Below are 16,445 nucleotides of genomic sequence, written 5' to 3'. Positions count from 1 at the left end.
TTTATCCTGTATACCGGCTGAAGACACTAGGGTCCTCTCGTTCACGAAAGCCCCATAGAGCCACTCGTGGGTTATACGCAGTATCGCCGGGAACAATATGCTAGTCAACAAGGGTATGAATAGGGGTTTTAGATGAAGTGGGACAGTTGTTATCCTGGATAAACAGAAAACAAGAGAGGCCCTGACGGCATGTCCTGAAACCATCCGTTGTCCGTATTACTCATACAGCCGGATTCTCTGGAGGAGACAGTGACCCTTAAGAGAAAAAAACAGGCCAACAAAATACTAATTGACTGACAGACATGCATACGCACATGTGTACGTTGATGCCCTGCGTGAAACAGTGTTTGGTTGTCCCAGAGAGTGGCAGGAACACTGAAGCAATTAGTTAGCAATGTTTTAGTGCTGGACTGATAAATCAGTGTTTGCATCCCAGGGTCATGTTCCTATGGGTATGTCTTGGTTTATGCTAATGTATGCATGCAGACATGGGAGTCAGAGTTCATCTGTTCAAGGAAGAGACACCACAAAAGAAGAAGAGGTTCATTCCATGACTCTCTCTTTCACTCTCTCACACACACACACATGCATACACACACTCACTCACTCACACAGAGGGACAGGGGTTAGGGAGGGGGTGGAGTAGGGTGAGTTGCTGTTATTTTCTTGGACTTTGCTTCAGCTCTGTCTCATCACTTGCATACTCGGCTTTCAGCTTCAGACACCGACTCCTGTGCGAGGAAAATCCCCCAGACTCAGACCGGGATGTGTAAAATTTACCACGAGGGTGTCAGGAATTTCGTACTTTGCTTCCAAAACAGCTAAGCAACCAGGGGGCTGGAGAGAGAAGCCTACTGGATCCCACACAGCCAGATCCACGGGCAAACCCTTCCCTTCCTCTCCGTGCCCACAACCTTCTGCTTTTGTCTATCGTTTTCCTCCTTTTTTGGGGGATGTGAACCTCCCTCTCTTCTCCTCTCTCGATCTACGCCGTGGCCTCAGACAAGGATGCCCACAGACCTACGGCGACGGCTGCAGAGTTTCGGGGGATTCTCCTACGCCCCGGTCTGACGGCGGGAATGCCTGAGCGTGAGTGAAGAGTGGCTCCGCTGACCACCACGGAGTTCAGGATTATGTTCCTTGCTACAGTCGTGGCTCTGCTGGTCTGTTTCTCTGTGCGGAAGGCAGAAGCGTCGGAGCCTGGGAGGGAATGCTGGAGTGGGTCCGTGTCGGGTGTGGGTAGCAACTGGAGTTGTGTGGGTGAGTTGGGTTTCACACCTGTTCTGTCGTACCTGAACTTGGAACACTTCCAGGGACAAGTGCACCCAGTAAAATCTGATCTGGGGTATAAATATTTAGAGTGAGGAAGGAAAAGGTGTATTTGCGTTTGATTTTAGCTTGGATTTGAGCAGGTTTGATGTCAAGTTAGAACTCATCTGCTGCGAAATGCATTTTATGGGAGATTTTGGGCACATTCCAAAATCCCAAAATATACAATACTGTATATTTTGCCTAACATATTATACACACAGTTTTATATATATGTTTACGGCCAGCTGGTCAATGGCTACCTATACTCAAGGGTCGTCTGCACCACCTGGGAGAAGGTTGAAGAGGGAGGGTCACAAACATACTTTCACAAATTTCCACACGTCACAGGAACTTGGCTGGGCCTGTGTGTGATGTGCCTCCAGTTGACCGTCTGGCCTGTCGTGGGTGTTCAGTCTGGCCACACTGGGTTACTGAGAATCCACATGCCACAGTGAAGACTTACATTTACATTACATTTAGTCATTTAGCAGACGCTCTTATCCAGAGCGACTTACAGTAAGTACAGGGACATTCCCCCGAGGCAAGTAGGGTGAAGTGCCTTGCCCAAGGACACAACGTCAGTTGGCATGACCGGGAATCGAACTGGCAACCTTCGGATTACCAGCCCGATTCCCTCACCGCTCAGCCACCTGACTCCCGGGAAGGTTATCTCTTGTAATCGAGAGTGGTTATCAACAATAACCTGGGTTTCGCCACCGCCATGACTGGACAGAAAGCTCATAAACAACCAGACCAACTCATATGGATGTTTTCGACTCATGTCATGACTATCCACAGAATACTGAAGTGCTGTGCAATAGAGGACCTGTAGAATGTTTGAGGTAGCTGGATAATCACTTAAGGCAATTAATCTACAAGTCAATCAGCCAATTAATCTATCTGTTTTTTTCGATCTACAGCATGTGAACCTCTTTACACAACTGTCCAGCATAATTGTGTCAAATATGAACTACTAATAGTGTTACTGAACAGAGAATCCAAATTGAGATTAAATGAGACTTTTACAAAATAATTCGTTCAAAAAGACCAATCTTGGCATTCACACGCCAAACGTCTTCAACTTGCCTGATTTGGCCTTGCATGCTGTGTCCAAGCCACTTAGCTATGACCCGCCTTAACAGTTCACTAGCGATCATCATGGAAACTCATCTCAGATACAGATGACTCATTGTTTGCTGCGCGCTGCTAACAGCTTCATTGTCCTCCTCATTCCTGGGCGACTAGAAGCGGTATCCATGGACGCACAGGACAATGTTATACATCTGTGTTGACGAACTATCCTAGATTACAATGTTTTCGGGTGTCAATAAAAGGCCATTTGGATGACACAGCCAGGACATGTTTAGGACCTTTCACCTCAGAGTAAATATGTGCGTTTAACTGACCTGTTCCTGTGCGGACATGATCTTTAACAAGCTGCTCAAGTAACTTAAATCAACACCTGAAAATATTTTAAATGTTTTATTTCTGTGATTGGAAATTGCTTCTACGGGTGATATTGTGGAAGATAGAAATACAAAACCATACAATAAAACTTTAACTTCTATAGAAATTGAGAGGAATTGGGTTTTGTGATTCAGTGATGGCCGTGACTACCTTCATTCACATGCAAAGATTTTTATCACTTGTGAAAGGAGGTAGTGAAAGCTGATGTTGCTTGGAGACCGCTGGTTTGTTCAAAAGCAGCTTGCCTGCCTTGAACTTAACCCCATTTCCGCCACTAATAGGCTTTTTAGCGAGAAACATCGATCTAACATGTTCAACAATGACATCAAAACCAAGCAGCTCACCATTAAAGACTGCGTCTATTAGTCTCACAAAGTCTACAGCAACCGTGCTCTTAACGACTTGTCCCACCTTGGGCTCTTCACATTCTGGATCTTTCTGCAGCACGGTTCATCCCTGCCCCTTGTTTAACGTGGTTTCATACTGACATCAGACAACATGACATTCCCAGAGGAAAAAGCTGTTAGAGCATATATGACCTGACATTAAGAATGGACCACACAGGGTCAGACATCAGCTGTGTTTTGGCCCTGATATTATCTATGACCTACCTCTCTGATAACCTGTGCCCCCTCCTGAATGGTTCCAGAGCCCTACCTCATCTTCGGCCATGGTAAGGCCATCTATCGCATGGACCTGGATGGAGGGAACAGAAAAAGGCTTGTGGCCGGGGTTGGAAACTCGATTCTACTGGACTTCAACTACAAGGAGGGCAGAGTATACTGGGCTGACAGGACCACTGGGGTCGTCTACAAGGCTGCGATGGATGGCGCACAGAGACAGGTGCTTGTTTTTCGACTGAAAAACCCATGTATGATAACACCTAGACCAGTGTACCAATGTGTAGCCTATGGAGGTTTGGCTTCAGGTATTGTTAAACCATGTGCTGGTGCTGGGTATGAAAACATGTTGTGTGAGTGCCATGTTTGCATGGGGGTATGCATTTTATCATATTTTAACTGAAACACATCAGCAATATGTGCAGTTTTAATTGAAAATTGTATCTCAATTCTTTCCAGAAATTATACTCATCTGAAAAAGGCCTTTCGGGTCTTGCGGTTGACTGGATTCAGAATGTTGTCTTCTGGTCAAGTGAAGAAAAGGGAACTATTAAGAGAATGGAAGCAAATGAGAAAAATGAGAGGACGGTTTTAAGATATTTATCTCAGCCGTGTTGCATAGCGATCGACCCAAGTGACAGGTAACTCCTTTATTTATGGACTTACTGTAAGTTGCTCTGGATAAGAGCGTCTGCTAAAAAATGACTAAAACTTAAAAAACAATGTCTACCATGAAAGCGCAACGAAACGCACTCTCAGCAAGTGAGAGTGAAACAAGACTAAATGTATTTTCCAATCGCAGCTGGCAGCCATCTTGTTTGTCTGTGCTATAAATGCTGGGCCATGAAATATTCTCCCTTCTTCAAGCATGGCTGGCACGTAGGTGCAAACCTACTGACAGACTCTCACATGCCTTCCCATGGCTGGCTAGACAACGGTAGCCATTTTCACCAGTGAGGATTTTTGCCTCATGCCAGCCATTTTATTGCATTACAGTAGTTTCCAACAGTGAGTGACTTAGATATAAGTCAACAGTTTGTGAACTCATAACAAACATAGCTCAACATAACTGTGTCCGCTCCTCAGTCTTTCTCAAAATGATTCTCATGTTACATTTAGTCATTTAGCAGATGCTCTTATCCAGAGCGACTTAAAGTAAGTACAGGGACACTCCCCCGAGGCAAGTAGGGTAAAGTGTCTTGCCCAAAGACACAACGTCATTTGACACAGCCAGGAATCAAACCAGCGACCTTCTGATTACTAGCCCGATTCTCTAACCGCCCAGCCACCTGACTCCCGCACACAAATGCTAAACATGATCTTATATTGTATATTAAATAAATCGGATACGCAGTAGGAAGTGCAAAGAAGTCTTAAAAGATATGTGTTCATCTTGCTTAAAAGACTCATTTCTTTCAAAGGTAGGCCCTATTTATCATAACCCAATCCCATCACATTTCCTCTTTTCCCAAGGTTTCTGTTTTGGTTGTCTGACGGCATCACACCCAGTATCCAGCGGTCAAACATGGCAGGAGAGATGACCACTACAGTTTTAAAGATGGCTGAGAAACTCAGGGCACTGTCTATCGACCGAACAGACAAGAGACTGTTCTGGGTCCAGTTCGGTTCTGAAGGAGGAAGTGCCATTGGTTCCTGTGACTACAACGGAAATGTCATCAACACCATCAGTCAGCCTCTCCGGTACGTTTAGCATGAAAATATCAGGAACGTAGACAGCTATCATGTGTGATACAATTATTGTATGATAGGACAACAAAGGTCATTCTAGTGGCGTGGGATTTGTTAGGCCTATATCTAACAAGGCGCATGCATACCCTGGAGAATTGAAACGTAAAGTTCATCAGATCAGTTGTGTTTTCCGCCAGGTCTCAATCTCTGGGGATATTTGTATTCATGGAGCAAGTCTATTACACTGATGCCGCATCGCGGACTATAAAACAAGTCAACAAGTACACAGGGGGAGCGGCGAAAAACATTAACCGGAAGCGGATGGCGCACCCCCCCATAGATGTAAAGGTGGTACATCCCCTCAACCAGCCAATAGAAGACCCCGTGCCTGTCTCTCCAGGTTACCATTGCTCATTTTAAACACCCGCACAGAGTTGAAGAAGTTTCCCATAGTATATTTCATGTATTAACGTTCATCTGTGCATGCAGGCTGTGATGGACACGCAGGGCCTTGTGTAAACGTGTGCTCCAACCCAACTGAACAGGGTCTTTGTCAGTGCAGCGAGGGCTTTGCCCTCAGCAAGCATGGAAATCACTGTGAAGGTGAAGTACCATAGCCACCTAGTCTACAATTTACCTACAAAAATGTTGGCCAAATCCTCATTACGTCAAATGTAATATTTCAAGAAATGAATTTTCCATATAAATACTGTACTATACAGTAAACTACATAAAAACCCAAGTGCATATGTCAACACCTTTTCATATTTTGCCCGTGTAGATATTAATGAGTGCGCCTTGTGGAGCCATGGTTGCTCCTTGGGGTGTGAGAACGTTCCAGGTTCCTACTTTTGCTCGTGCCCCCAAGGATATGCTCTGCTGCCTGATCGGAGAACCTGCCAAGGTAAGACTGTTCAGTGGCTTCAATTGGGTTTCTAGTAAAGTCATGATGGAGGAAAAACGTTTTGTTGTGTTGCGTGGATGGTTGAATTGAACAAATCTTTCAAAACACGATGGTATTTGTTTGGTCTTAATCGTTAGACTACGTTTGTCGGCGTTAGATTACGGCTATTTTTACATTCTCTCGGACGGGAGACATCAACACTTCAGATGTTTGGGTTGGGGGAGGTATTTTAACCGTTATTTTGAGTGACTCGGTTTCAAAGGGGTGCAGTCCCTTCGACATGGATAATAAATCTAGTGGGTCAAGGAGACCAGACAGACTGGTGCAAAGGTCCTGTTGGGTTACCAAGGTTACCAAGGTCAAACCAGAGGTCCTTCCTGAGGTGTCAGGGTCTGGGAGAATCACCTCAGGAAGAATATGTGTACGTTAAACCTTCCAGGAGATCTTCAGTAAATAATGAGACTCTGTAGTAACATACACACACAAAACATGAAACCTACCCTCTCCCTAGATCCACACTGATGGCATAATATGACGTGTTTTGCTTGAGGTTGGGACCGCTGTTGCTGTATGAACACCTCCTGTCTTTCTATGACTCGGGTGGACTTCGGGAATCTTTTAACCGACAACGGATCTGATGTCGTTATGGAAGCCACTGTGCCTGTTCTGTCGGATGAGATGGACTGAGCTGGACACAGTCAGATTTGGCGATGAGTCGCCGTTGTAAATAGGGGACATATTTAGTCAGCATTCATGTCCTGCTAAGCTGGTTAGAAGACAACATTTGGCAAGGTGTAGAAGATTACAGTCTAGGAAGACAATGAAAAGGATGACACTGATCCCTTCTTATGGTTCCTGTGTTGTTGTTTCTTGAGAAAGAACTTGAATTAGAGATGGATGTAAATGAAATGGATAATTTGTTATGTGTCATGTGTATGGCGGTTGGAAGGCATGAATCAGTTACGTTTACTTTAAGGTCTGAGAAATAATAATACATTTTTATATAATCTAAAGATAACAATGTAAGATCTACTGTAAAACGAGCATTATGTATCATGTCCTGCTAAAGAAAGCAGCCATCTTTGTTCATGCATGAGCGAACCTCATGCTGACACCTGTCTTTGTCATCAACCCAAGGAAGACCTGGTTGTTCACGAGAGTATTAAGTGTTAGTGTGTTACAGTACAGTAGAGTACGATAGAGTATGGTAGAGTACGATAGAGTAGAGTACAGTAGAGTACAGTACATTATGCTCCTGGGCAGTTACATCACAAGTTGGGACATTCTCATGTCGTCACACTTTCACCTGTTTGGATTAGAGCTGATTTTATAAAGGGATTACACAGAGGCAGGGGTTAAGCAGATTGTTGTCCACCAATCATCTGCCTTTGTCAAAGCCTCGCTCTGTCCGGAAAAGTGGTTTTGCAGCCAAAAATAGTCTCTGAATATTTTCACGGTGATAACATCAGAAGGCTTTAGGTTCCTTACATGACATGGTAGTGGAAGGTGGTTCTAAATATGGCTCGTAATCTACCGACATCTTTGACAGGACTTTGTTCCAAGATGTTCAAAGACAGCACTGACAACTCAATATGGTTGGTAGTTTTACATGGCGGAATGACATTGCATTGATCAACAAAATAACGAAGGTATAAAATAAAGAATAAGTGTGCTGTAATAGTCACTGGTACTCAGATGGGCTTCCCAGGGTGCAGCAGATGTAATGTTTACATTTAGAGCAGGGGGGTTTTGAACCTGCAGCCTGCTCTAACCATTGAGCTCTACCCACCCCCAGCAGATGGCCTCTAGGTGTGTTGGTTGGAGATAAAGAAGGAGGTGGGGAGGATGCAAGAGCAGAAACATGCTAATATGATCATAGATCATAGACTGGGTCTCAGGTTTGTGGCGTGATTGGCTAATGATAAATCAATTGTGTGATTGGCTGATGCTGGCAGATGAGAGTTGAGGTGTGGTTTTCTCCCGAGCCTCGGTAAAATGATTAATGCACATTTGAGTGTCTTTGACCATCTTATGCAAAACAATAAAGTGTAGGTGCGTGAGCAACATTTCTTTATATCCAAACCTTCTCTTGTATCCAAATAACTCTTCATTTCCTTCATTTCTCCGCCTGTTTTGCTGAAGAGACATACAGCGCGTGTTTGAGTGTTGGAGACTGTTTTATTTTTGCCTCAACAGAGACCTTCCCATGCGAGGGGAACATGACCCAGTGTGACAGGGGCTGTGTGAACTCAGAGAATGGGCCTGTTTGCGTGTGCTCCGAGGGGTCCACTCTCCTGCCGGATGGCCTGTCCTGCTCGGGTACAAACACCATGTATTTATGTATTTAATAATATGAGAATTGTAAGTGAATTCTGTAACGTATAACTATATATTTATAGAAATACACCGAAAAATAAATACAAACAGAAATCAGTTGAGGAACAGTTGAGGAACGAGTATTTCAGTGTTTACCTCTAACTACACAACTTATGAAACAATGTCAAACAAAGAAACCTTTCCAGGCCTGCCTCTGTGTCACCCTGTCTCTGGGTGTCACCCTCTCTCCATGTCTCTCTCCCTGTCTCTCTCCCTGTCTCTCCCTGTCTCTCTCCCTGTCTCTCTCCATGTCTCTCTCCCTGTCGCTCTCCCTGTCTCTCTCCCTGTCTCTCCCTGTCTCTCTCCCTGTCTCTCTCCTTGTCTCTCTCCGTGTCTCTCTCCCTGTCTCTCCCTGTCTCTCTCCGTGTCTCTCTCCCTGTCTCTCTCCCTGTCTCTCTCCCTGTCTCTCTCCCTGTCTCTCTCCCTGTCTCCTCCCTGTCTCTCTCCCTGTCTCTCTCCCTGTCTCTCTCCGTGTCTCTCTCCCTGTCTCTCTCCCTGTCTCTCTCCCTGTCTCCTCCCTGTCTCTCTCCCTGTCTCTCTCCCTGTCTCTCTCCCTGTCTATCTCCCTGTCTCTCTCCGTCTCTCTGAGTGTCTCTTTGTGTCCCCAGGGTGCTCCTCAGCAGACAGAGGTGGCTGCAGTCAGCTGTGCTCCCCCACCACCCTGGGCCACTGGGAGTGTGAGTGTGTGCCAGGCTACCGGCTCCACCAGGACGGCAGGCGTTGCTTGGCCACAGGTGGGTTAGGTGAAACCGTGCAAAGCCACATCATCACCGGCGGACGTTTTCAGCCAAACCTTCTGTATCGATGCCCCCCTGTTCACTCCCTGCAGGACCAGCTCCTTACCTGCTGTTTGCCAACACGGTGGATGTCAGGAGAGTGAATCTTGATGGGTCAGGTGACCACAGACTCCTGGACGAACCTCAGGGAAACGTGATCGCCTTGGATTATGATCCCGTCCAAAACAAAGTACGGGATTGGACGAGAGTCCGTGCTGTGTTAAAATACAGAAACTCTGTCGCTATGGGACTGGACCAATACAGGATTCAGGTTTACTGCCGCCTATTGGTCGTGTCCTGTAACAGCATTCTGTCTGCCTGTGTTGTGGGCAGGTCTGCGTGCATACTGAACACGTCTGTGACTGTGCTTCTGTGTGTGTTCCCAGGTGTACTTTGCCAGTACGACTCTGAGGAAGATTGAGCGGGTGGATTTGGCAGGGGGGTCCAGAGAGGTTGTGGTGAGGGAGGGTCTGGACTCCCCAGAAGGGCTGGCTGTGGACTGGGTCCACCGCAGGCTGTACTGGACCGACCGGGGGTGGGGCCGGGACGCCAGTCTGTGGACGTCTATTTTACTGACCACTGTTGAACTGAAATTGGGGGATATTGAGTCTTCTTGTCCTCTCAAAAACCTTCCTTTCTGAAACGTTTTCTTTCAGACTCTCTACTATCGAGAGCAGCACTTTGAACGGGCTGGACAGAGAAACAGTGATAAGGAAAGGGATCCACGCTCCAAGAGGAATCGCTATTCACCCTCTTGCAAAGTAAAATATAATTCTAGTGCATGCAACATCTTACACACCTCAGGGCAAAGGAATACCAAACACTTAAATGATACACTATTTCAAAGTGTCTATTTTAAAACTTCACTGGCTTTCAGAAACTATTTTTACTACTCCTGAATGAGATCACACACCCCACCACACCACACCCCACCCCACCGCACCACACCACACCAAACTCCAGCTGTTCCTCGCAAGTCATTATTTCTGTTTTCCCTTTGGAGGAAGTTGTTCTGGACGGACATGGGCCGGCGTCCGGCGGTGTTGAGTGCGGCGCTGGACGGGCGCGAGCGCTGGGTGGTGGCTGACAGCGGGCTGGCGATGCCCTGCGGTCTGGCGCTGGACTTCCTCCAGGAGCGCGTGTTCTGGAGCGACAGCAGCACCGGGGCGCTGGAGAGCGCCAACCTGGACGGCTCGGAGAGACGGCTGCTGACAGAGAACGAAGTAGGTGAGGTTTCTGTTGAACACACACATGTGCACACATGTACACACATACATACGCATGTACACACATACACACACATGTACACACATATTTACACACATGTACACACATACACACACCTATAGACACATACATGCACACACCCACGTACACACCCATACGTTATTGTCTACCCAGATGCTCTAAACCCTGGTGTTTTGTGTTGTGTTTTCTGAATGGTCCAGGGCGACCTTTTGACCTGGCGGTGTTTGAGGACCGTGTGTGGGTCTCCGACCGGGAGCGCCGCTCGCTGGGGAGCTTCGACAAACGCAGCGGAGAGAAACTGGAGCGTATCCACGGCAACGTGGTTCAACCGGCGTCCATTGTGGTGGTTCATCCCATGGCCAGGCCAGGTAGGAAGAGAGAGAAGGAGAGGGAAGGAAGGGATTACATCTTCAAGCCAGGCTCGTGACTTTAGTTTTAATCTGTATTTGGTGGCATGATCTCTCTCTCCTTGGTTGGTTTAGGTGCAGTTCAATGGGCCCGTCAGAAGGGCTGTGTGTGAACAAAATGTGATTTGATCTCCTTCAGGAGCGGACATGTGCCTCCACCTGAACGGGGGCTGTTCCCAGGTGTGTGAGAGCAGACTGGGGCGCCCTGTGTGCTCCTGCTTCCCCCACTACCAGCCCTCCCAGGGTGACAGCTGTGTACCCCTCAGCACATCCAGCAGACCAGCAGGTGGGCACACACCAAAACATCAAATCAACCCATCACATTTTGGATTTTCATGTTCCATGCTTCCAATGCTTACATTCAATTCATATTGTGTACAGTCACCTGTCTGCCTCCCGACACGACCAAAGAGATCACTGTTCTTGCTTTGTTTTGTGGTTTGACAGAGTCTGGAGATTGGGGAGAGTCTGTAGATCCATTCTCTTTGAAGAACAAGACTCTGAACGATGAGAGCATGCCCCTGCCTGGGCTCTCCTCGGACGGAGAAGAGGCCGACGCCCCCCTGGAGCACAGCAGGGAGCCGGCGCTCTTCACAGAGAAGATGGTCTCAGGTAGGCACCATGATCACACTATAGATGGATCACACTATAGATGGATCACACCATGGATCGTACTGTAGATAGATCATATGATGTTGTCTGGTTAAAATACAGATGGTTCCTTGGTGCTAAATAACCATAACCCTGAAATACGGTTACAACCATACACTTTGAGTCGTTAGTTATGTGCTGTACCTACTACATGCACCATTTGTATTTTACTCTGGATAAAAAGAAAAAGAAGCTTGATCAGTTGTTGTTGCTGTGGCTGCAGACCAAGATGACTGCTCGTCGCTGCGCTGTGATGTGAACGCTCGCTGCCTGGTGCAGACAGGAAGTGCCACCTGCATCTGCCGAGAGGGCTTCTCTGGGGATGGAGACCTGTGTGTGGGTGAGGAGGAGGAGGAGGGAGGAGGAGAGGGAGGAGGAGGGAGGGAGGAGGAGAGGGAGGAGGAGGAGGAGGAGAGGGAGGGGGAAGAGGAGGAGGAGGGGGAGGAGGGGGAGGAGGAGGGAGGAGGAGAGGGAGGAGGAGGAGGTGGAGGAGGGGGAGGAGGGGGAGGAGGGGGAGGAGGAGGAGGAGGAGGGAAGAGGAGGAGGAGAGGGAGGAGGAGGAGGAGGAGGAGGAGAGGGAGGAGGAGGGAGGAGGAGAGGGAGGAGGAGGAAGAGGAGGAGTAGGGGGAGGAGGAGGGGAAGGAGGAGGAGGGAAGAGGAGGGGGAGGGGGAGGGGGAGGAGGGAAGAGGGAAGAGGAGGGGGAGGGGGGGGACTTTAATTAAATCATGAGGCTTGTCGAAGTAAAGTACTGTTTTTGACTCTGTGGTTGTGTGTGACTCTGTGGTTGTGTGTGACTCTGTGGTTGTGTGTGACTGCGGTTGTGTGTGACTCTGTGGTTGTGTGTGACTCTGTGGTTGTGTGTGACTCTGTGGTTGTGTGCAGACGTGGATGAGTGTGAGGTGGGCGTGTCTCAGTGCAGCGTTCAGAGTTCAGAGTGTGTGAACACGGCCGGGGGGTATTACTGCCAGTGTCGTCCTGGCTTCACTGGAGACGGACACCACTGCACAGGTGAGGCAGTCACACACTCACATATTCAGACACGCACAATTTTCATTTATTTAACCTTTATTTAACCAGGTGAGCCGATTGAGAACATATTCGAATTTGCAACGGCGACCTGGCCAAGACAAAACGCAAATGTGCAAGACAACACACAACACCCTCACACATACAAGCACATAAACCCCCCCTTTCCCCACTGTCTCCATCAAACACACTGAGATTTAGACATGCATGCCCATGGTGGAGCTGTGTAACTCCCTAACTTGTGGACGTTCCTCACCAGACGTTGACGAATGCTCGCTGGGATCACACAGGTGTGATGAGAAGGCGGAGTGTGTGAACAGCTTGGGGAAGTACCTGTGCAGGTGTCAGGCCGGGTACAGTGGACATACCTGCCAGGGTGAGTAGGCCCTGCTCTGTGACCAGGACTGACCACAGGCATCACCTGAGGGGCTCAGTAGTAGCTAAGAAGCCGGAGAGGGATTTCTGAGAACATCTGCACAGCTCTAACCTCACCTCTAGCTTACGAAATGATTCATATTTTCATAAAGAAACTACGTTTTCATAGAGAACAGCTGTACATGTTCCTCTGGGAGTTTTTCCTTGTCTTCCTTGTGGGTTTAGGTCAGTTTAGGTGCATTTCTATGGGCGTATACGAAGCCCTCTGGGACATGTAGCAAAGAGCCACACAAACACGATGAGACTAGATCTACTGAGGTGTACAGGGGTGGAGCTCAGCTACGTCACCTCTCCCCGCTCCTCCACAGAGACGCAGACCAAGGCAGTGCTAGTGACAACCCGCAGCCCAGTGGACCCCACCACCAGGGTGCAGCAGTCTGTGGAGGGCTGCCCCTCCTCCCACGACTCCTACTGTCTCTACGAAGGCACCTGTTTCTACTTCCCAGAGATGCAGTCCTACGCCTGCAAGTAGGACCCCGCCCTCAGCCAACTCTGACCTCTGAGCGACCTTTAGGGTCACGGCACGCCAGATGTGTTTTGTGTTTGTGTTGGGTGATGTGTGTTGTCAGACCAGACTTGAGCACTAGGTGGCAGTGTTGTTCCATGCTGCTGTATCTGAGAATTCAGTTTTCTTCAACCCTGGCCATTTTCCCCTGCTCAAACACACCTGATTAAAATGAATGTCCTATTCATTTGAATCAGGTGTGTTAGAGCAGGGAAACATCTAAAACACACAGGACACTGGGCCCTGAGGACTAGGGTGCTACTTTGTAAAAGTTGAATATATCTGTTCAGTCTTTTCGAAATCATATTTTGAATGAGAAAAAAAAAGTGTCTGCTAAATGAATAAATGTCAATGTAAATGTGAATTTAATTGAATCCAAATACTTTGAATATCAAACACCACTTGGTTAGCCAAAGAAACAAGCCTGTATTCCACAGTAAGTGTTAGCAGGGTGTGTGAGGTGTTTTTCTGCTGTGTGTCCCAGCTGTGTGTCAGGCTACATGGGAGAGCGGTGCCAGTTCAGCGACCTGCAGTGGTGGGATTTGCAGCAGGCCGAGCAGGAGAAGAGGAGGAACGTGGCCATTGCTGCCTGCATGGCCGGCCTCATCACCCTTCTCTCCATCGCTGCCTGCATCACCTACTGCTACGGGTGAGGGGGGGTGCAAGTAATGTGTGAATGGTGGTTAGTTAAGTAAAAAAAAATCCCAAATTTGAAAGTCAGTTCAGCCTACAGTTTCTGTTTCAGGGTCCGTCAGGTGACAGGGTGTGTTGAGGATCCGTCAGGAGACGGGGTGTGTTGAGGGTCCGTCAGGTGACGGGGTGTGTTGAGGGTCCGTCAGGTGACGGGGTGTGTTGAGGGTCCGTCAGGTGACGGGGTGTGTTGAGGGTCCGTCAGGTGACGGGGTGTGTTGAGGGTCCGTCAGGAGATGGGGTGTGTTGAGGGTCCGTCAGGAGACGGTGTGTGTTGAGGGTCCGTCAGGAGATGGGGTGTGTTGAGGGTCCGTCAGGTGACAAGGTGTGTTGAGGGTCATGTGATGCAGGTGTGGATGCACTACAGCAGAGTAGCGCTTGCAGGTGTGCGCGGAGAGCATACATATAAACCATACACACTATCCCCTCTCTCTCCCTCTCTCTCTTGTTTTTATATCCCGTTGATACGGCTGTAAGTGGCTGATTCTCTTTGCGGATGTTTTGGTTGCTTAGGGACACGATGCCGGAGAAACGCCTGTTTTGACTCACAAAACATCCCCTCTGCTCCCTCCTCTCAGAAGGGCGTGCTTGGTTTCCTCTGTGGAGAAAGCACGCTTTCAATGACATGCTTGGTTTAGCTTGTTCTACAGCAATTACACAGCAAAATAGGTCATTTTTGGGGCCCCAAATGGACCCGCTGAGGTATAGCCCTGTGGAGACGCTACACAGGCCCCAATAGCTCTGCCACAAATTGCCTTTCGCACTTGAATGCAGGTTGACTACCTCGGTTTGGTTTTAGCTCCCACACATCACCCTCCCTCTTAAAACTAACACCCCCTCCACACACACACACACGCACACACACACCTCTGTTGAAATTCATCCTGTGTTGTAGCTGAACACAACCCCAGCCTCAAGAGAAGGGATGGGTCACAGAGATCAGAGAAACAAAGGCACTAACTCTATAAGACAACATCGGACTGTGAAATGGATCTTTCCAGACTCTGGTTGACGAGTCATGGGGCCTGTTTGCATTTACTGTCTTATGGAAAGGTGAAGTATAACAGAGACCTGGATCAGTGTAACAGAGATCCAGTCCATCACCAGGATACATCGGCGGACCAACATCTCCATCATTTAAAGTCACATATTTTACATGGAGGACACCAGGGAACAAGATTTCTTGTTGTTCACTGAAACCTGCGACAAACATAGCAATCCAAATACACAAATGAGATGATAATAAATGTATTTAATGTGATGAGAAATTCAAACTGCAGTTGTTCCAAGTTGACTGTGTTATGGCTCACAGGTCTAGGAGTTTGTTCCGGGAGCATCCGTCAGTGGATGACATGAGCGTGAGCAGCAGCACAGATGAGACCACGCCTAACACCACCAGCCCGCCACGGGTACGACCACACCACGGTAACCTAGGTGATACACCAGGGTTACCTAAGTGATACGTCTATACCAGGGTTACCTAGATGATATGTCTGTCGTTTTCAGTTTTTAATAAAGTGGTGAGTTCACATGTGTAAACACTCTCTGTCCTACTTCACGTCCTACTTCCTGTCCTGTCCTATTTCCTGTCCTGTCCTATTTCCTGTCCTCTCCTATTTCCTGTCCTCTCCAATTTCCTGTCCTCTCCTATTTCCTGTCCTCTCCCCCTTCCTGTCCTCTCCTCCTTCCTGTCCTCTCCCCCTTCCTGTCCTCTCCTCCTTCCTGTCCTCCAGTTCTATGTGGTGCTGGATGCAGCTGAGGGGCAGCTCCTCCACGCCCGGGGTTGTCCCGTCAGAGCCGTGTGTCTGTCCTGCACCCCCGACACCGCTGCCCCCCCTCCTCCCCCCGCCGTGTCCACACAACACTCCGACCAGCGCAGGAACTCTGCTGCCACCGAGCTGAAGGGACAGCTGCCCTACTGAGACCTTTAACCTGGCCTTGAGCGACCCTGGCCTGGTGTGTGTTCTGCCAGGGGACAGCGTGATGGAGGAGGAGGAGGAGGGAGCTCTGCGGGGAGGGCTCCATGGCGACTGTGACCATGGAGACGAGGGGTGTCAGTCACCTCGCATCCACCCACAGCCTCGATATCCTGGACGAGCCACAACCTCCACCCCTCAGCTCAGCTGAGCATGCTCACACGCACACACACATCCTGCACACGCACACACCACACACACCTCCGCACACACACACACATCCTGCCATACTCAACTACACACACCCACACAAACATACACACTGGAAGAACAATTGTTTGGTCGTTTTTAATTCCGTTCAACTTAATTTCAACAGTCCTGTTAAGATCTTAATTATAGTTGCATTTTAGTTGTTTTATTTGT

At 48.3% G+C, this 16,445-nt stretch overlaps 1 protein-coding gene across 1 annotated transcript; it reads left to right on the top strand.

Moving 5' to 3' along the window:
• Positions 1 to 3,435: 3,435 nt before the first annotated feature.
• On the top strand, positions 3,436 to 16,028 carry egf (epidermal growth factor). Its single transcript, XM_067248066.1, has 22 exons — positions 3,436 to 3,621; positions 3,858 to 4,039; positions 4,872 to 5,099; positions 5,285 to 5,487; positions 5,577 to 5,690; positions 5,869 to 5,991; positions 8,188 to 8,310; positions 8,976 to 9,101; positions 9,197 to 9,333; positions 9,530 to 9,678; positions 9,800 to 9,904; positions 10,147 to 10,370; positions 10,592 to 10,759; positions 10,938 to 11,084; positions 11,246 to 11,410; positions 11,673 to 11,789; positions 12,333 to 12,458; positions 12,736 to 12,852; positions 13,220 to 13,379; positions 13,901 to 14,065; positions 15,419 to 15,515; positions 15,840 to 16,028. The coding sequence occupies exons 1-22, from the start codon at positions 3,469 to 3,471 to the stop codon at positions 16,026 to 16,028; spliced, it is 3,318 nt and encodes a 1,105-aa protein (XP_067104167.1). The 5' UTR covers positions 3,436 to 3,468.
• The last annotated feature ends 417 nt before the right edge of the window (positions 16,029 to 16,445 follow it).

This window comes from Osmerus mordax, chromosome 12, assembly GCF_038355195.1.
Source record: "Osmerus mordax isolate fOsmMor3 chromosome 12, fOsmMor3.pri, whole genome shotgun sequence".
NCBI lineage: Eukaryota > Metazoa > Chordata > Actinopteri > Osmeriformes > Osmeridae > Osmerus > Osmerus mordax.
The sequence above is the reverse complement of the archived record's forward strand: the minus strand, read 5'-3'. Positions and strand labels throughout refer to the sequence as shown.